This window comes from Anomalospiza imberbis, chromosome 13, assembly GCF_031753505.1.
Source record: "Anomalospiza imberbis isolate Cuckoo-Finch-1a 21T00152 chromosome 13, ASM3175350v1, whole genome shotgun sequence".
NCBI classification, from domain to species: Eukaryota; Metazoa; Chordata; class Aves; order Passeriformes; family Viduidae; genus Anomalospiza; species Anomalospiza imberbis.
In genome coordinates this window covers 1051524-1076168 of record NC_089693.1, presented here as the reverse complement: position 1 = coordinate 1076168, position 24645 = coordinate 1051524, and the positions used below count along the sequence as shown (strand labels likewise).

The window sequence follows — 24645 nt, the reverse complement described above, 5'->3', positions numbered from 1 at the left end:
CAAAGGGTTAACGCGGCCCCGCGGAGGTGGCACCGGGGCTCTCAAAGGGTTAAATCGGCACCGGGGCCGGACCCGAACCGCGGCTCCCGAAGGATTAAATCGGAACCGGGGCTCTCAAAGGGTTAAATCGGCACCGGGGCTCACGAAGGGTTCAATCGGAACCGGGGCCAGACCCGAACCGCGGCTCGCAAAGGGTTAAAGCGGCCCCGCGGAGGTGGCACCGGGGCTGTGGAAGGGTTAAAGCTGTGCCCGCGGAGCGACACCGGGGCTCCTAAAGGGTTAAATCGGCTGCGGGGCCGGACCCGAACCGGGGCTCCCGAAGGGCTCAGTCGGAACCGGGGCCGGACCCGAACCGGGGCTCCCGAAGGGTTAAGGCGGCTCCGGGGCCGGACCCGAACCGGGGCTCCCGAAGGGTTAAGGCGGCTCCGGGGCCGGGCCGGGCCCCCCCGCGGGCCGGGCCGGGCCGCTCCCCCCGGGGGCGGTGCGGGGCTGACATCACGGCCCCGCCGCGCCGAGCACCGGCCGAGCCGCGGGCAGCGCTCGGCAGCGGGCACACCCCACCCTCCTCCTCCTCCTCCTCCTCCTCCTCCTCCTCCTCCTCGCTTCTCCTCCTCCTCCTCCGGCTCCGTCTCCGTCTCCTCCGGCGTTCCTCGCTCCGCCGGCCGCGCCAGCCGCATGCCCGAGCCGAGGTAAGGAGCTGCCCTCCGCCGCCGCGGTGCCCGCAAGGTGCCGGGCCCGGCCGCCGCAGCCTCCCCCGCCCGGCCGAGCCTCCCGCCGAGCCCCCGCCGCTCCCCGCGCTTCGATCGCGGCCGAGCCCCTCCCGCGGCCGCGGCCGCTCCGGCCCCGCAGCTCTGCTGCAGTTTTAACCCTTGGAGGGGGCGGCGGTGCGGGGCGAGCACCCCAGGCGGGCGGGACAGCCCCGGAGCCGCTCCGAGCGGGGCTGGGACCCCAAACCGGGCATCGCCCCCGGACCGAGCATCCCCCGGACCGAGCATCCGCCCCCGGACCGCGCATCCCCCGGACCGCGCATCCCCCGGACCGAGCACCCCCTAAACTGCGCATCCCCCAAACCGCGCATCCCCCCCTTAACCGGGCATCCCCCCCAAACCGGACATCCCCCCCAAACCGGACATCCCCCCCAAACCGGGCATCCCCCCTTAACCGAGCATCCCCCAAACCGCGCATCCCCCCCGCCCGCGGTCCAGCCGTCCCGGGGGTCGCGCATCCCCCGGGTCCCCTCCTTAGGCCGCTGCTTCCCGGACCTCTACAGGTGTCTGGAAGGGCGTGGAAAACCTCGGGAATGGCTCCGGGAGCTCGGGGGGAGGGGCCGGGGGGCCCCAAATCCATCCTGGAGCAGCTCCCGGATTCCTGCGGGGAAGGTTTTGCTCCCTGGGGGTTGGTCCCGTCTCTTCCCCTCCCTGATCCTTGGGAGCTGATCCTGCTCTCCCATCCCTGATCCTGCTCTCCCATCCCGTGGCCGAGGTTGTGCCCCTGGAGCGGTCCCGAGCCCCTGGATCCTGCTGGATTTAGGATCAGGGAGCAAAGGGGCCAATTCCAGAGGATCCCTGGGATTTGGGATCAGGGAGCTCCAAGCCTGAGCCAATTCCAGACTGGGGGATCCCTGGGATTTGGGATCAGGGAGCTCCAAGCCTGTCCCAGCCCGAGGGTGTGGCACAGCCATGACTTTGGGAGCTCACCAGACGTTCCAGGGAATCAGCCTTGGGAAAGGTCATGGAGCGGGAAGGGTCTGGAATGACTTCAGTGGCCTCTGGGAATGGGATTGATGATCACATAAAAGCCCTGGGCTGTGACACAGACTGGGAAAGGCTGGAATATTGGGAATGACACTGGGTTGGTGCACTGGGAATGGGAGGCAGAGGGATTGGAGCTGATCCCTCTCCAAATCCTGGACTGGAATTTGGGAATGTCCAAATAACCCCAGTGAGAACAGGGAGAATCCCTCTTTCCCATTTTTTTTTCCTTAGGAAAAAACTTGTGTGATGTCACCAGTGCTGCCTTTGGGGGTGGGAATTCCCAGGTGCCATTTCCAATCCATGTCAGAATCTCTGGAAAAGTGTGTTCCCAGCAGTTCTGGAGAGGGATTGACAAGCAGGCCAGAATTTGGGATATAAATCCACAACTGGGATCAAAGAACCCCACATTCCCAGATATCCAGGAGTGCAGTTGGAAGCCAGGCTGGGAATTTGAAGCGCTAATTCCCAGGGGTTTTTTTTTGGAATGGGAACTGATTTATCCCAGAAAAAGGCCCAAGGGAAAGCACCTGCAGCAGGATGGGGAATTTTCTGTTGATTTTCAGGGAATGGATGAGAAAATGGAAAAGTTTTCCATCTTCTGTCCCAAAATTCCCTCTGTTTGATCCAAGCTTTCCCTATGGATTTTATCTCCTGCAACATGGATCAATGAAATCCTAAGAAATTCCAGGAGCAGCTTCCTGACCTGGCCCAGCATCGATTCCAGGGCTTTTCCAGGCAAAACTGGGACACGGATCCGGGGAATGTCAGTCCCTGGACATTCCCTGGTTGTGGAGAGGGAAAAGGGAAGTGGGACAAGGAGCTGTGAGAGGCTTTTCCGGGATGGATTTGGCTCTCCGGAGTCAGTGTGGATCCAGGAAAAGCTCCGGTGATCCAAAGCTGCAGGGAACGGTGGGATCTGGGGATGGGAATTGTTCCCACAGAAAGGCAGGAAAAGGGGGAGCCCCAGGGAATTCCTGGATCCGCATCCTGCCCCAGCTGCCGGCCTTATCCAGGACAGGAATTTGGGATTCTCCTGCAGCAACTCCTCCCACGCCGGGGCCGCTTCCCAGCAGAGCTAGAAACCTTGGATAAGCTTTTCCAAAGTTTGTAAATATTCCCAAGCAATTCGTCCTGGGAGGAAAATCCAGCTGAAAATCGGGAGCAGGGCCCTAAAGCCAGGCGAAGACACCAAGAGCTTTTCCTGGGATTTGGAGGGCTGGGAAAAGGCTTGGAGGGGGCTGGAATATTTCCTGGATCCATCCCTGTCCCGACCACCCCCTCCCTTCACACGGGAAGGAGCAGCCGGAGCTGCAGCTCCTGGGGGAGTTTGGGACCAGAGAATTAAAAATAGGATGGAGCTGCATCCATGGGAATGCTGGGAGAGCCCACGCCTCGCTCCGGGAGCTGCCCAAATCCCCTGGAACTGTGGCATGGATACCATGGAATGGCCACGCCAGCTTTTTTCCCCAGCTTCCAGAAGATCCGGAGGAATCCGGGATAATTCTTCAGTGCTGTGGAGTCTGGTTTGGTCTCCGTGCCTTGGAAAGGGAAAAGCATCCCAAATTCTGGGAATTGTTATCCCTCAGCCTGGATAACTCTCCCAGGGAGCTGAGGGAAGCAGGATTTGAGGGAGAAGGGATGTGAATCAGGATGGGAACGGAAATGGCAGGAAAGAGATTCCTTTGCCATGAAAATGGGAATCCTTGGGAATGTCCAGGTGGGAATATCCAAGTGGGAATATCCAGGTGGGAATTCTGTGGTCAGGGAGGGGCCGGAGAATTTAACCTTGGATCAGGAGCTCCCAACTCCCACCCATTCCAGAGGCTGCTCCCAAATCCCAAATGAACAAATTACTGGGATCTGGGGGGCATGGTCATTTTGGGAAGAGGAATTTGAGATGATTGGAATTTTTCCTGAAAAACACTGTTGAAAGGAGGATGGTCTGGGATGATCCCATGGCAAAATCATGGAGCCAGGATCCGAAGGAGTGGGAACATCCAAAGGAATGGGAACATCCAAAGGAAATGGAGCCAAACCCAGATTCCAGAGAGGAAATTCCAACTATTTCCGGTCGGGATCAAATAAAAGCTGCCCTACGGAAGTAATCCATGGCTGTGAGGTTGGAACGCTGGGATATTCCCAGTGGGAATTCTCGGTGTCCTCTGCCGCCTTGGAAGGGCAGATGTCGTGGCTGGAGCAAATGCTGATCCATGGAAAAGCTGATACCGGATCAATCCGCGGGGAGCTCAATGGAACGGCTGGGCTGTGTTAGCAGGGAATTGGGATTTGGAGAACACGGATTGGTTTCCTGGGAATACGGGATGAAGGCTTCTCTGGGGGGTTGCTGAAAAAGGATTTGATGGAGCAGCCTGTCCTTCAGAGTTCCAGATATTCCAAAGGGGCTCCAGGAGAGCTGGAGAGGGATTTGGGATAAGGGATGGAGGGACAGGACACAGGGAATGGATCCCACTGCCAGAGGGCAGGGATGGATGGGATACTGGGAAGGAATTCCAGGCTGGGAGGGGCTGGGCTGGAATTCCCAGAGCAGCTGTGGCTGCCCCTGGATCCCTGAAAGTGTCCAAGGCCAGGGCTTGGAGCATCCTGGGATAGTGACAGAGAATCCATGGAATGTGGGAAGTGGGACATTTCCTCATTATTCCTTAAAATATGGGATTATTCCTATATTTTAAGGAATAATTTTATTCCTAAAATTATTCCTTAAAATATGCCTCATTATTCCTTTCCTTTCCTTTCCTTTCCTTTCCTTTCCTTTCCTTTCCTTTCCTTTCCTTTCCTTTCCTTTCCTTTCCTTTCCTTTCCTTTCCTTTCCTTTCCTTTCCTTTCCTTTCCTTTCCTTTCCTTTCCTTTCCTTTCCTTTCCTTTCCTTTCCTTTCCTTTCCTTTCCTTTCCTTTCCTTTCCTTTCCTTTCCTTTCCTTTCCTTTCCTTTCCCCCTTTTCCCTCATTCCCAAATTCTCCATAAAATCTGGGAAAAGCCCAGCTGGGATCACCAGTCTTTGGGACCGCTGGGGGTTCGGAACAGGGATAAGGAGCCATTGGAATCTGGAAAAGGAAAATCCCTGTTCCAAGACAAATTCCCCTTATCCAAGGCAACTCCAGCCCTCGGCTGTTTAATGAGTTTTAATTGGGATTCCGTGCAATTAATTGGGATTCAAAGGAATTAATTGGGGTCGTTAGCGGGGCCTGGCAGGATCGCCAGGATCCGTAACTCACACCCGGCCGAGCAGGCTCATTCCCAACCCCCTTCCCGCTCTTTTCCATGGAATTTTATCAAACCATGAATAGTTCCATTCATCCCGGATTCCTATCTCCCGAGTCATTCCCTAAATCTGGCAGCTGGGGGGAAAAAACATCTCCGGATGGAGGGAGGCAGCTGCTCCGGTCCCCCCCAAATCCACGGATACCGGCGCTCCCGGCGCCGTGCCAAGGCCGCTCCCAGAAATCCCGCGCTCCTTTGTTCGTGGCAAAGCTGCTGGCAAAGGCTCCAGCCACGGATCTCCGTCTGGAATGGGGCTGGGAAAAGCTCTGGGAGGTGAAAGGCTGTGCCAGGGAAAGGCTGGAGCGGTCAAGGTGTTGTTGGAGAGCGGAAAAATTGGGATGAATCAGGATAAATTGGGATAAATGAATTGGGACCTGAGCCCAGATTGGGGTCTGGCTGTGGGAGATCCGGTTTGATGGGAAATGTGGGAGTGCCGGGAATGGAGGCAGCCACATCCCTGTATCCGAAGCTTTTCCAACCTCATCTTTTCCAACCTCATCTAAAATCCAAGGAAATTCAGGATCAGGCTGGGAGCTGTGTCTGCCCTCCCTATGGATCCAGAACTCTCATGGATGAGCCCCCGGCTTGGTCCCGCTCATTCCAATGGGAAAAGTGACTTTTCCCTTTCTCTGACTTCCCTAAAACCCCTTCAAGTTAGGAAAAATCATGGAATATTTTTTCCCCTCATGGAAACAGAATTCCACGGAGCTCAGCCCCATCCTGATGGAATCCCGACTGGGAATTTTCCCCTCTGGCAGTGGTGGTTCCTCCAAGCAACTCCTGCTGTGCAAATCCCAACAAATTATGCAAAATAATGATGGAAAAATGATGGGAAAATGATGGAAATATCCTTCTGTGCCAAAAGCTTGGGAAGAGCCAAGCTCGAGCAAAATTCCCTGTTGTGCATCCTGGGAAGCTGCTGGGATGTTTGGGATGGGGCGGTGCCAGGAGCAGGGATCGTTTGATTTGGGAATGGGAATGACCTGAAAGGCTGAGCTGCATTCCGGGAACGTCCAAGGAAAGCCTGGATGGGGCTTGGAGCTATGTGGGATAGGGGAAATGTCCCTGCCCATGGAATGGGATGGGGTTTAAGGTCCATTCCAGAATTCCAGGATTCCATGATTTCCAGGGATGCTGCTTGGCAAAGCCTGACCCACTGGCAATGCCGGATCTGGATCCCTGTGGATCCCAACCCTTGGAATGCCACCGGGGGGCTGGAATTAATCCCAAAATCCTCCAGATTGTTATCCCTGTTCCCCAGTCTTGGCGGCACCATGGTTCGGGATCGATCCCAGTTGGAACTTGGGATCCAAAGAGTTTCCTTCTTTTCCAGGCTCCCGGAGCAGCCCTGATTCCCTGAACTCCGCGTCCATCCCGGGCGATCCGGAGGTGCCTGACCAGCCCGGAGCCGAGCAGGGCAGGTGAGGATCCCCAGGGACCCGGAGAGGGATGGGATCATTCCCGGGATTCGGTGGGAATCTCCCATCCCATCCCAAATTTCTCCACTGGAAGCTGGGAATTTGGTTCCATGGTTTTTTATCCATAGGATTGTGGCAGCTTCCATGGATTTCCTCACAGAACTTAGGATAACTCTGTTATCCCAGAAAATCTCTGTGGATCAAATCCATGGAATGTTCAGTCTTTGTGGGAACAAGGAAGAAGGAAATTAATTAAGGAAATGATCCAAAGTGGATGGAAAAATTGGCCCAGGATCAGAATTCCATGCAGGCTCATCCAGAGGGATCCCAGCTCCCAGTGGGATCATCCCAGCCTCTGGAAAAGGGAATCTTGGGTGAAGAGCGGGGAACCCTGATTCCCCAAAAATACCAAAGAAAACCTGGGGAAAAGTGGGATTTGAGGCACACCCTGGGGCAGGGGAGGGACATCGCGGCCACTGCTCCCGGAATAATGAGGAAAACAAGGGGAACAAGGAAAAAAGGAAAACAAGGCTCCCTTGCCTTTCTCCGGAGGGTTCCGCTCATGCCAGGAGCCGGAGCACAAGGAAAGGCTTGTCCAGGATTCCCGAGGCTTGGGAAGGGCGGTCGGTGCCATCCCGTGACCTTCAGCCTCCTCCGGCGCTTCCTGGGAAACGGGAATATGCAGCCTGGAATATTAACTGGATCCTGCTTGTTTCCCTTCCTCTTTTATTGGTGGATTTGGCTGTTGTTTTTCCTTGATTTCTGCTGGAAAAGTCTGGGAGAAACTTCCCAAAAAATCCTTTCGGGATTTTGGGTTTGGAGCCACCCCAGGGTGCTCATTCCCGGGAATACTTGGAATTCTTTACATGGAAAGGGAGAGCTGTTGGAACTGCTTCCCGGAGCGCTGTTCCCTGCTTTGGAAAAATGCCAGGAAAAAGAAATTTTCCAGGATAAATAAATTTCCCTGTCCCGTGCAAACTGGGGCTTGGAAAGGGATTTTTTCCAGGCTATCCCAATGTTTCTGCTCCCGGTGGATTTTTTTCCCACAGTTTTTTGATCCTCTCCCTCCCAGCATCTCCCTAAGGAATTTTTCCCCACGGGATGCCTTTTCTCTGACAATTCCATCCCTTTAATTCCCACTTTAAAGTGGCTTCTTCCCCTTTTTTCCCATTAAAAAGCTGATTTTGGGAAAGGTTGGATTGATGGGATTTTCCCACCAGAGGCTTTTTTTTTTGGGATAAATCCAAACTGCTGGATCCCAGCTGGAAAATCCTGTTGGATCCAAGGATTTGTGATGGGATGTGAAATAATTCTCATGGATGAATCCCTGGATCACTCTCATTCCAACGGGAAAAGCATCTTTTCCCTGTCTCCGACTTCCCAAAAAGTCGGGAAAAAGCCTGGAATATTTTTTCCCCTCAAGGAAATGGAATTCCAAGGAGCTGGAGGAGGGAAATTTCCCGGGGGAGGTGCCCCAGGGCAGCTCCGGGGGCTGGGAATGTTTTGTTCTCCATCCGGAGCTTCCTGAGGTGGGAAGGACTCAGAAAACAGAGTGGGAGGACAACTGGGCTTGCTTCCGGAATTTTCGCCGGAATAGGAATTTTGGGATTGTTCTCGGCACGTGGGGCCTGGGAAAGTTTGGTTTTCCTCCTCCAGAAGTTTTCCCAGAGGGAAAATAATCCAAACTTGGCTCCCTGAGGGTGCCAGGGATGGTTTTTGGACCTTTCTGAGAATTCCATGAGATCCATGGAAACTTGGGAAGCAGCTCCAGGATCCAGGAGGGATGAGGATTCCTGGGAATAGCTCAGCTCTGTCCGGCCTCACTTGGAGCTTTTTCCCAGCGCTTGGGAAGAGCAGAGGCCATTCCCAGGATTTCTAGGAAGTCGAAATCCTTGAAAAGTCGAAGTCCAGGGAAATCCCGGGCTGGAAAAACCTCATCTGGGAGATTCCCAGCCAGAATTGTCCCACCTCCCACTTTCCATGGATTCTGTCGCTATCTCAGGCTGCTCCAAGCCCCATCCAACCTCACCTTGAACATTCCAAGGATCCAGGAGCAGCCAGGGCTTCTCTGGGAATTCCATCCTGACCCCTCCCCACTTTCTTAGGGAAGCATTCCTTCCCAAATCCCATAATCCCACTTTTTGAGCCATAAATCTATGATTTTTATGGAATTCCTTCATCCTCTAGAAGGACTTTGGCAGTTATGTGGAATTCTCCAAAAGCGGGAGGAGGAAATGGGATTGGAACCACCAAAAATTCCCTGCTGGAGGTCGGATCCCAGCCCTCCGGAGCAGCAGGAAGGGTTGGGGTGTTTTCCCTGGAATTCCTGGGAAATGAATGGAATTTTTTCCTTTCCCTCTCTGCACAGAGCTCCATGAGGGACCTGCACAAGTCTGAGGTGCTGGGGAGCAAGCGCGGCCTGGTGAGTGTCCCGAGCCGGGAATTCCCACCCGGCTGCGACAAAATCCATGGAAAACTCATCCTGAGCCAGCCCAGAGCCCCCCAGGGGCTGGCTCCGCTCCAGAAATCCCTCGGAACGAAGGGGATTCATGGCATTCCCACCCCAAATCCCGCATTTCTTTGGGGTTTCCCTCTTGGGTTGGAGCGTCAATCCTGCAGCAAGGTTGGATCAGGAATTCCAAACCCAGGGCTGGGCTGGATTGGGAATTCCAAACCCATGGTGAGGTTGGATCGGGAATTCCAGCCCCATGGCTGGGCTGGATTTGGAATTCCAGCCAGCTCCTGCTCCTGATTTTTCCCCTCCCAGTGGGAAAATTCCTGGACTGGGATGGGGACGTGCCTTTGGAGGGGCTCTCCCGGCGTGTTTTGAGGTTTTCCAGCCTGGATTTCAATCCCAAAAAATTCTAGGATATCAATCCCAGAATATCCCCTGGTTCCAGCTGGGCAGGATCTGGGATCACCCCAAATCCATTCCCAAAGTGACCAAATCCTTTGGGATTCAATCCCTGAGGCTCCCAAATCCCTCGGTCCTGATGCTCCCAGGTGCAGATTCCATGTGGAATCCACTGGAAATTTGGGATCAGAGCTCTATCCTGGGAATCCCCCCAGGAATGTGGCACAGCAGTGAGTCCAAAAGGGATTTTTCCCTAAAAATCCCAAATTTTAACTTTTTTCCCCCATTTTCCACACAAGGGAACTACGGGATGTCCGTGGGGTGGGATTGGGCAGCTCCAGCTCCTTCCCGGCGATTCCAGATCCTTGATTTTCCTCTGGAAAAGCAGCTCCTTTTTGTGCCCAGCCTTAATGAGCCATTGATGCTGGAAATGTCAAACTCCAGCATTCCTGACCTTTCCCATGGAAAAAAACTTCCAGGGATGCCCTGGATCTGGAGGGAGGGAGGGAAAAAAAACCCCACGCCCAGGGCTGGGATCGGCTTGGATTTGGGATTTCTACAAAATCCCCAAATTCCTACAAAACTCAGCCTTGATTTTATCCAGAAAATCCCAGACAGAGAATTTTTGTCACAACCTCTGTGCCAGGAGGGAGGCAGGAAAACCAGGAATAATGGGATTTGGGAAAGGCTCCATCTCCTGAATCCCCTTCCTGAAAATCTCGGAGTTTTTCACGTTTGATTTCTTTTCCTGATGATTTTTCCAAACAAATTCCTCTCTTTTCCCCTGCTACTCAACCAAATTCATTGGAAGAATGAGGGAAGATCCCTTTATTCCCATTTAAAATGCTCAGGACATGGAAAGTGCCATGGTGACAACACAAAAGCTGCTGGATGGGCATAATTCCAAGGAAAAAAAGGCTGTGAGGGAGGAATTTTTCCTCCCGAAAATTCCAGGTGAAGGCAGGAACTAATTTCTCCGTGAGGTCGGATGCTCGGGGCGGATTACCAGGAGCTATTTTTAGGATATCCAGGTTTTTCGGGATTAGGGCCGGGGCTCTGCCTGTTGTTGTGGCCAGAGCTCCTTTCCCGATTTTTCTCTCGCTCCTGCTGTTTCCAAGACTCCCGAGGGATGAAAGGATCCTTTGAAAAGCCAAACACACGGAGACAAGAGCTGCTCCCGCTGCTGCTCCGGGAAAGGCCGGAACTGCCAGGAACGTGGGAAAATGTCCAAGCACGGCTAGGGGATTGCTCCTGGGTTCTTTTCCCAGTTTTCCAGGCATTGCTATTCCCAGGGAATGATGGCAGAGCTGGGAATTAACTCCTGAGTCCTTTTCCACCAGGATCAACTGATGGATCCTTCGGATCCATCTGGAGCTTCCAGGATCAGCTCGTGGTTCCTTGGGATCCCTGCTGGATCCTGGGCTGCTCCATGCAGGAAAATCTGTGGAAAACACGGAATATTCCCAGCACTCCCTCTGTTCCCCTTCTGCCCCAATTCCTTCTCTCCCGCCATCCATTTCCAAGCCATCACATTCCAAGCCGGAATTCCTTTGTCGTGTGCACCCAGGCGTGTCCTGGATGAGCATTCCCACTCCAAAGGGGAGCAGCTGGAATTCTGCGGCTTTCCCAGCATTTGGGAGCCCTTCCAGCACCGGGGCAGTGCCGCAGGTTTTTTGGGAATGTTCGTGTTGGAATGGGCCCATCCCAGTGCTTCCATGTCTCACCAGGTAAAAACAGGAAAGCAATCAGGAATGTTTTTTTTGGGAATGTTTTTTCTTTGGGAATGCTGAGCCTTCTTTTAATGCCCTTGGGAGCTATTCCAGCACTGGAAGAATGCTTTCAATCTTTTGGGAATGTTCGTGTTGGAATGGCCCCATCCCAATGCTTCTGTGTCCATGGTAAAAACAGGAGAGCAACCAGGAATGGTTCTTTGGGAATGGTTGTTTTGGGAACACTGAGCTTTCTTTTTGAGCGTGTTAGGAACTATTCCTTGCTCCAGGGGATGCTTTCAATTTTTCGGGAATGCTCATGCCGGAATGGGCCCATCCGAACGCTTCCATGTCCATGGTAAAAACGCGAGAACAACCAGGAAGGTGGGGGTTTTTCCCAGGAATGCCGATCCCTGCATTCCTCCGCAGATGTCATGGCGGCCGCAGTACCGCAGCTCCAAGTTCCGGAATGTTTACGGGAAGGCGGCGAGCCGGGAGCACTGCTTCGACGGAATTCCCATCACCAAGAACGTCCACGACAACCATTTCTGCGCCGTCAACGCGCGCTTCCTCGCCATCGTCACCGAGAGCGCCGGCGGCGGCTCCTTCCTGGTCATCCCGCTGGAGCAGGTGAGATTCCCGACGGGAATTCCCAAAAAGGTGTCCAGATCTCCTTTTCCTGGGGTTTCCTCGTAATTCCCCTGGAGCAGGTGAGATTCCCAATGGGAATTCCCACATGGAGACATCCCAAAAATGTCCAGATCTCCTTTTCCTGGGGTTTCCTCATCATCCCGCTGGACCAGGTGAGATTCCTGACAGGAATTCCCAAAAAAGTGTCCAAATCATTTCCTTTGCCTGGGTTTTCCTCATCATCCTACTGGAGCAGGTGAGATTCCAGATGGGGATTCCCAAAGTGTCCCAATTCCTACTGCTTTTCCTTGGGTTTCCTCATCATCCAGCTGGAGCAGGCGAGATTCCCAACAGGAATTCCCAGAAAATCATCCAAATCTCCTTTTCCTGGGGTTTCCTCATTGTTCCCCTGGAGCAGGTGAGATTCCCTATGGGAATTCCCAAAAAAATGTCATCTCCTTTTCCTGGGGTTTCCTCGTCATCCTGTTGGAGCAGGTGAGATGCCCAATGGGAATTCCTACATGGAGCCATCCCAAAGTGCCCAAATCTCATTTTCCTGGGGTTTCCTCATCATTCCCCTGGAGCAGGTGAGATTCCAGATGGGATTCCCAACGTGTCCAAATTCCTGCTGCTTTTTGTGGGGTTTTCTCGTGGCTCCTGGGAATGGGATTCCCAGTTGGAGCCATCCCAAAATATCCAAATCCCTGCTGCTTTTCCTGGGGTTTCATGTGGAATTGGTAAATTTGGGATTTTTAAGGAGGAATTCAAACATCCCGTCAAAGCATTTTTGGAATCTCTCCAGGAGATTTTCCGGCATTTTGGACACTGGGAATGTCTCCAGCCTATCCCATCCCAGTGCCAGGTGCCACTCGGATCCTGGGATTCCAAGGAATCAGCTCCTTGCAATCTCATCCCACTGCTCCTTCCCTTTCTTTGGGTTTTCCAGGGAATGGCTGGACGCATGCCAGGGATTTAAGGTTGGATTTTTGGGAAAAATTCCTCATCCAGAGGGCGCTTGGGCACTGGAACAGCTCCTTTCCATGGGAAAAGCAGGATTTATCCCTCTCATCTATGATCCAGCTGGGATCTTTCTCCTCCTCCCTTTTCCTTCTCCATCCAAGGTTCTCCCTCCTTTTCCCAGGAATTCCCCTGGGATCTGCCTGTCTGAAGTTGAATTTCCCATCAATCCAACGGCTGCTCCAGCCGATCCTGTGGGATCCGCGGCTCCCGGGAAAAGCGGCAGTGACGACCTTGAGCCTGGAATTTACCTTGGATAGGGAAAGAGGAGTGTTTTGATGGGAAGAGAATCCGTTAAAATTAGATAAAAAGAAATTTTCCAGGGAGGGAGGCCCTGGCATAATTCCCAGGGAAGTTGTTGCTTCCCTATCCCGGGAATGTTCAAGGCCAGGTTGGAGCAACCTGGGATGTTGGAATGGGATAAAATCCCTTCCCGCCTGACCCATTCCTGAATCCTGGGATTCTTGGATTGCTCCCAAAATTCGGGTACTCCCCTGGGATATTCCTGCATTCTGAGCGGGAATCCACATTCCATCCCCAGAAACCAGCAGCTTTGGGATTCTTCCAGCCTCATTCCCAGGAGGAATTTTGCCATGGAAGAGCTGCATTGCCAAATTCCCAGATCCCAAATTCCAGCTGGGAAGGGAAGCTGGGAGAAGGGGGAGCTCTCCCTGTTTTTTTTCCCCCATCCCATCATTCCTTTGCCCCCTTCCCTGTGCAACATTCCCACCTCTCCTGAATTCCTCGTTCATTCCGGAGGCAGCTCCAGATGGAAGGAATTCTAATCAGGATTTAATTGCAGAGCACAGCTTGAGCCTCATTAATATTCCCAGAAAAAAACATGGGAGCTTTGTCTGAGCACCCGGAGCGCTCCAGCTCTGGCCTCATCCCGGCTCCTTCCTCATGGATCCCAGCTGGAATCACCATCCACACCCCCTCGATCCCAAATCCTGAGGAACAACCCACATTCCCAGCAAATCCCACTTCTTTCCTGGCAAAATCCCGGGGGGAATAAAATCAGGGATGGCATTTCAAAGGGATCCTGTGAAGTCCTGGGATATCCAGCTGGTCAATCCCACCTGGAGTGGCCCTGGATGCTGGAAGAGTTAATAAATTCCCAATTTTTTTTTTATCCGGAGCCTGATTAGCTCATTAAGGAGAAACTCATTTTCCTTGGAAATCAGCAGCTCCCTAATTAATTGTGATCCATAATTAGAAGCTAATGAAGGTAACCCGGATACCGCGGAGCTGCTCCGTGGATTTGCTGCTGTATTTTTGGATCTTTTCCCTGGATTTTGCCCTCAGCAAAGCTCCTGGAATCTGGGCTGGGCCATCTGCTCATCCCAAATCCACATCCTGGGGTTTTCATGGAGTGATCCAAGGGATGTGTGGGTTGGTAAGAGGGAGTTTTGCTCCTCCTTCCTCCCAAATTCCAGAGCCTTGGGATTGGGAATGAGCCTGTCCCCAGCACCAGGATAAAAATATCCCAAGGGAGTGGGCGAAGGATCAGGAAGAGCAGGATTGGCTCCATAGGAATGGGAGAATCCTGGAATCCTGGAATGGTTTGGGTTAGAAAGGACCTTAAAGCCTATCCCATTCCATGGGCAGCACAGGTCTGGATTTGGGATGGGGAAAAGGCTGGATTTGGGATAGGAAAAAGGATGGATTTGGGATAGGAGAGAGAGGCTGGATTTGGGATAGGAGGGAGGCTGGATTTGGGATGGGACAGGGGCAATTACCATTATCCCAGGATGCTCCAAGCCTTCTCCAAACTGGCCTTAAGGATTTGGTCATGGAGAGCCCTTGGAAAATATTCCTTTCTTTTGAGTCAGGGAACAAAATCCTCGGATGCTGCAATTCCATCGGGAAGCAGCTCATTGTCGTCACATCCCATCCTCCTGGAGCTCATCCCATTTTCCTGGAGCCAGGCTGGAAACGTTCTCTGGGAGAAGGGAAGGATCCAGAAAATCCCCAGAGCCCCTTGCAGGGCCTAAAGGAGATCTGGGGAAGCTGGAGAGGGATTTGGGATAAGGGTTTTGTTGGGATCACCACGGATCCCTTTGCAGGGAATCACTTCCATGGAAACAGAGGGATTTTTGTTCCCGCCGAGAGCAAGGAGTTGTTTTCCAGAGGCAGCCAATGTTCTTTCCCGATGGGAGCGGCAGCAGGAAGGGGCAGCCTCTGTTTATCCGGAGGAAGCTGAAATCCAAACTCCTGCTCCCGTCACTGCTGGGATTGTGGGAATGGCTGGATTTGGGATGGGGAAAAAGCTGGGTTTGGGATAGGATAGGGCAGGATTTGGGATAGGGTAGGCCTGGATGTGGGATAGGACAGGGCATGGAATTCCCAAACCTCCCTGAGTTCCCTTCCATGTTTCCTTGGGATTTTCCATCCGGGAATGGGATTTTCCATCCAGGAATGGGATCTGGAGGTGCTGCTGGATGGATACTGCATCCATCCCTGAGATTTTCCATGTGGGATTGAAGGATGGAGTGGAAGGAAGGGATTTTTCCACATTTGTGGAGCTTTCCAGGGAATGGGAGGGTTCAGAAGAGCTCCTGGTTTGCGTTTTCCAAGGGAAAATCAGGTTTGGAAATTTTCTGATGTTGAAATAATTTATCCAAGATTTCCTGCTGGATGGATTTCCAGAAAAGTGGAATTCAGCCGTGGTCAGGGCGGAGCTGTGCTGCTCCAAGGCTGGGAATAGAGGATCTTTCCCATCCCTTGGATTTGGTGCTGATGGATCCGATGGAAAATTCATCCTGGATTTCCATCAGGGAGGGAAATTCCATCCCTCCCATCCCAGGGATGGCTCTGAGTCCACTGGAATCCCCAGGATTCTCTACACAGATCCTCGTGAGATTCCACAATCCCATTCCCTGATTCTGGAATCCAGAGGGTTTCCATCCCTCTGCCTGCTGCTATTCCAGCCATTCCCAGGGAAAGAATTCCCTCTCCACCCCCCAGTCCCCAAAATTCACAAATTTTCCACATAATTTTCCCTCTTCCCAACATAACCCAAAGGATTTTCCCTTTTCCAAGTGCTTCAGCAAAGGGAGGGGCGGGAGCTGCCGGAAGATTTCCTCCTTCCAACCTGTTCTGTGGAAAACCTCGGAGCTGCTGGAGCCAGGAGAGCTCCGGGCTGTCCCTGCGGGGCTGGAATCTGGGTCACCGAGCTTCCCTCAGCCGGGGATCAGGGATCCAGGGATTAGGATTCACCTTGGATTAACTCTGGCTGTCAGCAAGGTCCTGCTGAAAAACGGGATAAAGGCAGCCAGAATCCTGGATTTTTTAGGGATTTTTCCCTTTTATTGCCTTTATTTTTCCTTTGCCTTTTCCAGGTACCCTGGGAATGGCACATTCCTTGTCCTTTTCCCACTGTGCACAATCAATTTGAATCAAAATTCTGGATTTCTTGGGAAGAAACGATCCCAAATAACCAAACTCGGTGTTGTCTTCTTAAAATCCTGATAAATTTTGGGAAAATCCATCAAATCTTCTGGAAAAAGGAATTCATTCAGGTGATTCCTCAAAATAAAAGTGGTGGAATTTGAATTTGTGCTGTTAAAAATTCCATCCACCTGGAATTCTGTGGTTTCTGTAGGAATTTCTGCTGTGGCCAGGGTATGAACAAAGTCCCGGCAATGCAAATCAGAAATTTGGGAAAAGTGGGATAAGCCGAGCCTTTGGATAAGTGATGGGGGCTGGAATATTTCCTTCAACAAGGATGAAACTGGGAATTGCATCCCAGGAATTCACTGGGAGGCAGAACTAAGGAATCATGGACATTCCCATGTTTCTTTTTCCTTCTCTGTCTCATCTTTGGGAATTTTCCTTCCCAAATTCCTCCCTGCAGCTCGAGGGAGGAAATGAATCCCAAGAAACCTTGGGAACAACAGCTCTGGAGCCTGGAGCCATTCTTGGCCCTGATCCGACTGCCTGGAGCTGCTGAGGGCAGAATTCCCAGCACATTCCTTTGTTTCCAATAAACGGAGCCGGGACCTCGGCATGGGAAAAGTCGGGAAGGAAAATCCATGAAATATTCAGCGGCTGTGCCGAGCTGACCCAGTTATTTTGCACGCTCCGAGCGCCGCTCCGGCATGGAGCCAGCACGGAGCAGGGAAGGACACCGGGGTGGCATCCGAACACGGAGCTTCCTTGGGAATGGAAAAGGTTCCCATCCCCATGGGAATCTTCCCAGGAGGCTCCGTAAAAGCTTTGAAAATTCCGCATGGAAAGATTGCCATCCTGTGGGGTCACGGATTGAGGATTAGCAGGAGTTGTGTGATCCCAGAATCTGGGGTTTAGGAGAACCTCAGAAAAAGGTGATTCCAAAGTTTGGGAAGGAAATCCAAAATTTGGGAGGGATATTCCAAATGCTCCAACTCCAGGCTGGGTTGGATGAGCTTGGAGCAACCTGGGATAGGGAAAGGATCCTGGGCCATGGCAGGGATTGGGAATGTATCTCCTGGAAGATCTTCCCACCCAAACTGTTCTGAGATTCTGGGATTCACGTGGGATCCAATGGTTTTGGAGCCTCTGGAATCTCTTCCAGTCCTTTCACCCAAGGATTTGGATCATGAAAGGAGAGGTTTGGATTTTGGGAAAATTCCCTCACAGAAAGGGTTTTCCAGCCCTGTCCCCATTCCCAGAGGGATTGAAAATCCCTGTGGATCAGCCCTTGGGGACATGGATCAGTGCTGGGAATGGCTGGACTCCACGACCTTGGAGTGCTTTTCCAACCCCAATATTCCATGATTCCGTGAATTCCCACTGTGCTCCTGGCTGTCCTTCCCCTGCTCCATGGAGTCTGGAGAAACCCCTTCCCATCCATGGATCAGCTGGGAATACTGGGTATATTGGATAAACCCAATCCCTGGCTTGGTCCATCCCAAACAGAGCTGGAATCTACCTTCTCCAACAATTTCCCATCCCTGGAAACACCAATTTCTCCCAAAATTTGATGTTTTTCCCGATGTTTTCCTTGCTTTTCCACTCCAGACTGGCCGGATCGAGCCGAACTATCCCAAAGTTTGTGGTCACCAGGGAAACGTGCTGGACATCAAGTGGAACCCCTTCATTGAGAACATCATCGCCTCCTGCTCCGAGGACACCTCGGTGAGACAGAATTCCAGGATGCAATTCCCAGATCCATCCATCCTCCCCATCCCATTGGTTGCCTATTTCAATATTTCCATGGCATTTGTTTTGGGAATGCTGAGGGACAGTAAATCAAAGCCAATCCCAAATTGTGCCCAGCCTGGCTCCTGGGCCAGAATTCCCTCCCATTCTTTTTTTTTCCAGACATAAATCCAGAGAATCCAGAGGGTAATTCCCATGAGGAGCAGCTGAGGGAGCTGGGAATGCTCAGCCTGGAGAAAAATGTGATCCAGAGGGAATTCCGGGCTCTCCACAAGTCCCTGACAGGAGGGGGCAGCTGGGGGAGGTCCCAGGGAAGGTTCAGGTTGGAAATCTCCATGGAGACAATGGAAAAGAGGAGCTAAATCCTGGGAAAACTCCTGGTGGTTTTTAGAGCAGCTAACCTGGAAAATCTGGGAGTTTTTCTCCCAAAGGATCCCGAAATGTGGAGTTTGTAGGGCCAGGTTTGGGGGTCTCGGGACAAGGAAGGGCTGGCAATCTGGGAATTCAGGATGAGGATTCCAATGCCCTGCCTGGATAACGCCATCTACCCTGGCTGGATTTTCCCCAAGGGATCCCAAGGATTCCTTATTTATCCTTGAGAGACAAACAGTAGCAGAGCTGATCCTGAATTCCCAAAAGTTTTTTTTTTTTGGGGAAGGAGCTTTCAAGGCCAGGAGTTGGGATGCTCCAAACCCCATTCCAGGTGTGGATCTACCCTGGCTGGGCTTTTCCCAAGAGATCCCAAGGATTTGTTGTTTATCCTTGAGGGCAATCAGCTGCAGGGCTCATCCTGGAATTCCTAGACAAGACAGGAATTCAAGGGCGGGAGTTGGGATGCTCCAAACCCCATTCCAGGTGCGGATCTGGGAGATTCCAGAGGGTGGATTGAAGCGGAACATGACGGAGGCGGTGCTGGAGCTGTACGGACACAGCCGCCGGGTCGGGCTCGTGGAGTGGCACCCAACCACCAACAACATCCTCTTCAGCGCCGGCTACGACTACAAGGTCAGGCTTCCTGGGAGTGCCGTTCCAAAGGGCTTTCCCGGATTTTGGCACCTCTGGGAGTCACCCGTGGGTGGCCAGAGTGAGATCGTGGAACGCTGGAATGGTTTGGGTTGGAAGGAGCTTAAAGCTCATCTCATTCCATGCTTTCCATAGGCCAGGGAGAGATTCCATAGGCCAGGGAGACATTCCATGGACCAGGGAGACTGTCCATGGACCAGGGAGACTCTCCATGGATCAGGAACAGCTGCCATGACCAGAGAGACATTCCATGGACCAGGAACAGCTTCCACAGCTCAGGGAGAGCTTCCATAGGCCAGGGAGACATTCCAGAGACCAGGGAGACATTCCATGGACCAAGAACAGCTTCCACAGCTCAGGGAGAGCTTCCATAGGCCAGGGAGACATTCCAGAGACCAGGGAGACATTCCAGAGACCAGGAACAGCTTCCATAGGCCAGGGAGACATTCCGTGGATCAGGGAGACATTCCATGGATCAGCAACAGCTTCCATAGACCAGGAACAGCTTCTACAGATCAGGGAGAGCTCCCATAGACCGGGGAGACATTCCATGGATCAGGAGACATTCCATAGATCAGGGAGACATTCCACAGACCAGGAACAGCTTCCGTAGACCAGGAACAACTTCCACAGATCAGGGAGAGCTCCCATAGACCAGGAACAGCTTCCAAAAAGCCAGGAACAGCTCCTGTAGACCAGAAGCAGCTTCCACAGACCAGGAGGACCTCCCACCGTCCCGGGTTGCTCCAAAGGCTCTTCCCGCAGGTGCTGATCTGGAACCTGGACATCGGCGAGCCGGTGAAGATGATCGACTGCCACGCGGACGTGATCCTCTGCATGTCCTTCAACACCGATGGCAGCCTCCTGGCCACCACCTGCAAGGACAAGAAGCTGCGTGTGGTGGAGCCGCGCTCCGGGAGGGTCCTGCAGGTGGGACGGGGCGCTTGGAATGAGGTTTTATAGGGAAGAATCCTATGGAATGTCGGGAAACATCCACCAAGTGCTGTAGGTGCTGCCAGCGGGATGTTTTCCATGTGGTGGGATCCGGTTGCCAGACTGGATGGAGGTGGTGGGAAGGGCTTGGCCTCATCCCAAGAAGAGGAGTTTGATTCCGTTGTTAATTAAGGATTTATGGAAAATGTTGGGGATAAAGGAGAAGCTCCAGGGGAAGTTCCAGAGTTGGAGGCTTTGATTCCGTTGTTACTTAAGGGTTTGTGGAAAACGGTGGGAATAAAGGGGAAGGTGCAGGAGGTTTGGAGGAGGATGGTGGGTTCTCCCTGATCCTCGGGAAAATGGGAATTTCGGCTTGCCCAGGGGCAGGTGCCAAAGGACAGAGCTGGAATTTCCTGGGGATGAGGAGAGGAGAGCAAGGAAAGGGCTTTCCTGGAATGAGAGCTGGATCCAAGAATTCCAGAGTTCATTCCTGTCTTGCAGGAAGCCAGCTGCAAGAACCACCGCGTCAACCGCGTGGTTTTCCTGGGAAGCACCAAACGGCTCCTGACCACGGGAGTGTCCCGCTGGAACACCCGGCAGATCGCCCTCTGGGACCAGGTGGGTGCCAGGATCCCCCTGCCAGAATTCCTGCTTCATCCCTGCCAGGATCCTGCTCCGTTCCTGCTGGAATTCCTGCTCCAACCCTGCTGGAATTCCTGCTCCATCTCTGCCAGGATCCTGCTCTGTTCCTGCTGGAATTCCTGCTCCAACCCTGCTGGAATTCCTGCTCCATCCCTGCCAGGATCCTGCTCTGTTCCTGCTGGAATTCCTACTCCAACCCCACCAGGATCCCTCTCCCTCCCTGCCCAGATCCCTGCTGGAATTCCTTCTCCATGCCCACTGGGATCCCGCTCTGCACTGCCATCAGGACACGGCTAACACCGGGATTTTCCTGTTTTCCAGGAAGATTTATCCATGCCCCTGATCGAGGAGGAGATCGATGGGCTCTCAGGGCTCCTCTTCCCGTTCTATGACGCCGACACCCACATGCTGTACCTGGCTGGGAAGGTAGGGATGCACGGAGCATCCAGATGTGGCATTCCCAGAAAATCCCCCAGCATTGCCTAAGGGATTGGGTGGGGCTAGAATTTGGATCCTGGAATGGTTTGTGTGGAAAGGGAGCTTCAAACTCAACCAGTCCCGTGGATGTCCCTGCCATGGGACACATTCCATCATCCCAGGCTGCTCCAAGTCCTGTCCAACCCAGGATATTCCAGGGATCCAGAGGCAGACACAGTTTCTCTGGGAATTCCATCCCAGCCCCTCCCCACTCTCCCAGGGAACAACTCCTTCCCAATATCCCATCCATTCCTGCCTTCTAAATGCTCCTAATCCCGTTCTTTTCCACCTTCTCATTTCCAAATCCATTCCCATCCCTGTTCCCTGCTGCTCCAGGGCGACGGCAACATCCGATACTACGAGATCGGCTCGGAAAAACCCTACCTGAGTTATCTCATGGAATTCCGCTCACCGGCTCCGCAGAAAGGACTGGGTAAGGGTGGAGGTGCCACTGCTCCACTTCCTGGAGCACGGAAAAGGTGGATGGGGAAGGTGCTGGACGGAATGGCACAAGGAAAAGGGGTTGGGTTGGGTTTGGATTTGGTTTGGATTGGATTGGTTTGGAATGGGTTTGGATTTGGTTTAGATTGGAATGGGTTTGGGTTGGGTTTTTATTGGGTTTGGGATTTTCCATGCTGGAATTGCATGGATGGGTGATCCCAGTGCTCTCCGGTTTGGGCTTTTCCACGGTGGGAATTGTGTGGATGGCTGATCCCAGTGCTCTCCGGTTTGGGCTTTTCCAAGCTGGAATTTCACGGATGGCTGATCCTGGTGCTCTCCGCAGGGGTGATGCCGAAGCATGGCCTGGACGTCTCCGCCTGTGAAGTTTTCCGTTTCTACAAACTCATCACCCTCAAGGGGCTCATCGAGCCCATCTCCATGATCGTCCCGAGGCGGGTGAGTCCTGGAATGTGGGAATGAGCGGGATCCGGAATGTTCCAGCGGCTCCGGATCCATGGACATGCCCCACTTTGGCCAATCCCATGCATGGCTCTGTCCCCACCATCCCTGGACCTCTCCATCCTTAGTCATCCCATGGAATTTCAAACACAATTTAATGGGAATGTCTTTAGGGAATGTTTCTCCAAGGGGTTGGTCTCACTTGAATTTTGGGAGTTTTTGGGAAAATATCTCTTGGATCGGGGATTTCTGGAAAGAAAATCTAGCTGCTGGCCAGGGCTGGGTGGAGGATGCAATCCCAGGTTCTCTGCTCCAGCCAGCACTTCCCAAATTTCCTCCCTGTGCCCAGAGTTTCCCAAATATCCAGGTGTTTATCCCCTCTGTGGGGCAGGGAATTATTCCTCAATTCCCAGGGAGCGGATTCCCAGTTCCCATTGCTCTTCTTGTCCCATTTTCCCAGTCGGAGACATACCAGGAGGACATTTATCCCATGACTCCGGGGACGGAGCCAGCCCTGACTCCGGACGAGTGGCTCAGTGGGGTCAACAGAGGTAAACCCACCAGGGGGTATCCCAAAAATATCCGGGACGTGGGAAAAGGCCACCACATCCCGCTGATCCACCGGCTTTCCCGCAGATCCCATCCTGGTGTCGCTGAAGGAGGGATACAAGAGGAATTCCAAGATCGTCTTCAAGGCGCCGGTGAGGGAGAAGAAAAGCGTGGTGGTCAACGGGATCGACCTCCTGGAGAACGTCCCGCCCCGCACGGAGAACGAGGTGGGGCAGCCCTGGAGTGAGAATGGGAACAGGAATGGGATCTGGGGGATGAACCTGGAAAGGCACCGTGCTGCCGGTCTCCATCCCAATGGAGGTGGGAGCATGGGATCCCTCCAGGGATGGGATCCCAGGATCCATTCCATGACCCTTTCCCATGGTGAGAACCTGGGACTCTTCCCAGGGTGGGATCCTGGGATCCATCCCATGACCCTTTTCCATGGTGAGATCCCAGGATCCATCCGATGACCCTTTCCCATGGTGGACATCTTCCACTGTTCCAGGCTGCTCCAACCTGGCCTTGGACACTTCCAGGGATCCAGGGGCAGCCACAGCTTCTCTGAAAATTCCATTCCAGCCCCTGTCCACCCTCCCAGCTGGGAATTCCTTCCCAAAATCCCATCAAAATCTCCCATCCTTCAGTTCAAATCCATCCCTTGTCCCCAAAATCAGCTGAGTTACAGCCCATTCCCAGCATGGATCTGGCAAAATCCTGGGATGAGCTGATGTGATCCCACCAGCTCCATCCCTTCATCTCCATCCTTGTTTTCCAGCTGCTCCGGATGTTCTTCCGGCAGCAGGACGAGATCCGGCGGCTGAAGGACGAGCTCTCACAGAAGGACATTCGGATCCGGCAGCTGCAGCTGGAATTAAAGAACTTCCGGAACAGCCCCATGAACAATTGACTCCAGGGATGTTTTCTAAAGAAATTCCTTTGTTTCTACTCCTGAATTCCTTGTATCCACTCACCCAGAACACAATTCCGGAGTCCGCGGCTGCTGAGAGCCTGGAATCACGTCCTGTGCGTCTTGTCCGGAACTAATCCCGCTCTAACCTGATTCCTGGGAAAGCCTGGAGGCTCCCAGTAAGTCGGAGCTGTGTCCTGTCCGTCAGGATGAGCCAGCCCGGGGCGGATTCCCGGGAAAGCACGAAGCTTCCTTGCTATTAATTTTTTTTCCTATGCAAAAATGGGACAGCGGGAGCAGAACTGGAAAAGGGGCGGGAAGTGGGAAGGGCTTGATCGTCAAAGGGGGTTTCCGTGTGGGAATCCGGGATCCTTCCCGTGCTGGGACACTGGAATCATTCCCATGGGAGCAGGACAGGATCCTTCCCGTTCTGGGAATCCAGGATCCTTCCTATGCTGGGAAACTGGGATCATTCCCATGGGATTAGGACAGAATCCTTCCCATTCTGGGAATCTGGGATCCTTCCTGTGCTGGGACACTGGAATCATTCCCATGGGAGCAGGACAGGATCCTTGCTGTGGTGGGAAACTGGGATCATTCCCACGGTGGTATCCCAGGATCCTTCCCATGATCCTTTCCTATGTTGGGAGCCCAGGACTCTTCCCACAGTAGGATCCCAGGATCCTTGCTGTGGTGGGAAACTGGGATCATTCCCATGGTGGGATTCTGGGATCCATCCCATGGGAACAGGATAGGATCCTTCCCATGATAGTAACTTGGGATCCTGGGATTCTTCCTGTAGCTGGAGCCTGGGATCTGTCCCAGAATCCTTTTCCATGGTGGGAATCTGGGATCATTCCATGGTGGGGAACTGGGATCCTTCTCGTGGTGGAGCCTGGGAGCCTTCTCATGGTGGGAATTTGGGATCCTTCTCATGGTGGGATCCTGGGATATTCCTGGGGGTGCTGCCCCAGGGATGGATCCCAAGGAATGGATCCTGAGGATGGATCCCAAAAGATGCACCTGGAGCTTGCCGGGCTCAGCACGTTGGACAATCCCAGGATTGACAGGATTTTCCCAGAGCACAAGGAACGAACCCCGTTGGTTTTTCCTGGAGATCCCAATTCCCACTCAATCTGAGCTGCTGAAGTTCCCGGTGCGGGTCTGTCCCGTCCATGTCCTGCGTTCCCGACATTCCCTGCTGCATTCCATGTGCTGTCATTCCCGATTATTTATGCTCCCACGGGATAGTGATGGAATAAAATCTTTTCAGGATACCAGAACCGTGTTCCTGCCTTTCTTTCTCCATCCAGGGGCTGGGGGATCCCAAGGAAAAGTTCTTGGATGTGCTCCTCTGGACCAGGGAGCAGGGAACGGCCAAAGATGGATCCTCATTCCAGCATTCCCAG

General features: G+C 53.1%; 1 protein-coding gene and 1 long non-coding RNA gene across 5 annotated transcripts; one reads left to right on the top strand and one right to left on the bottom strand.

Moving 5' to 3' along the window:
- Positions 1–494: 494 nt before the first annotated feature.
- On the top strand, positions 495–24519 carry CORO2B (coronin 2B). 3 transcript variants are annotated; one of them, XM_068203486.1, is made up of 15 exons: positions 495–689; positions 6366–6453; positions 8819–8872; positions 11443–11643; positions 17662–17778; positions 18658–18807; positions 19591–19755; positions 20260–20376; positions 20722–20826; positions 21214–21310; positions 21662–21774; positions 22238–22328; positions 22414–22553; positions 23105–23954; positions 24039–24519. In XM_068203486.1, the coding sequence occupies exons 3-14, from the start codon at positions 8825–8827 to the stop codon at positions 23234–23236; spliced, it is 1476 nt and encodes a 491-aa protein (XP_068059587.1). In that variant the 5' UTR covers positions 495–689; positions 6366–6453; positions 8819–8824; the 3' UTR covers positions 23237–23954; positions 24039–24519. The 3 variants fall into 3 exon arrangements, with proteins under 3 accessions (XP_068059587.1, XP_068059589.1, XP_068059590.1); XM_068203488.1 differs by lacking the exons at positions 8819–8872; positions 24039–24519 and having other exon boundaries at positions 23105–23688; XM_068203489.1 differs by lacking the exons at positions 6366–6453; positions 8819–8872; positions 24039–24519 and having other exon boundaries at positions 23105–23688.
- On the bottom strand, positions 19011–19656 carry LOC137481652 (uncharacterized). 2 transcript variants are annotated; one of them, XR_011003573.1, is made up of 3 exons: positions 19551–19656; positions 19151–19330; positions 19011–19110 (listed from the first exon to the last, which is right to left on the bottom strand). It is a non-coding gene; the product is annotated as an uncharacterized lncRNA (long non-coding RNA). The 2 variants fall into 2 exon arrangements; XR_011003572.1 differs by having other exon boundaries at positions 19151–19310; positions 19551–19636.
- Positions 24520–24645: the final 126 nt, after the last annotated feature.

Excerpts from the sequence above, each read along its gene's own strand:
- CORO2B (XM_068203486.1), top strand. The coding sequence starts at position 8,825 with ATGAGGGACCTGCACAAGTCTGAGGTGCTGGGGAGCAAGCGCGGCCTG. Across the intron at positions 21,311-21,661 it reads GGCTCCGCAGAAAGGACTGG|GGGTGATGCCGAAGCATGGC; the intron begins GTAAGGGTGGAG and ends TGCTCTCCGCAG. Across the intron at positions 22,329-22,413 it reads GCTCAGTGGGGTCAACAGAG|ATCCCATCCTGGTGTCGCTG; the intron begins GTAAACCCACCA and ends GCTTTCCCGCAG.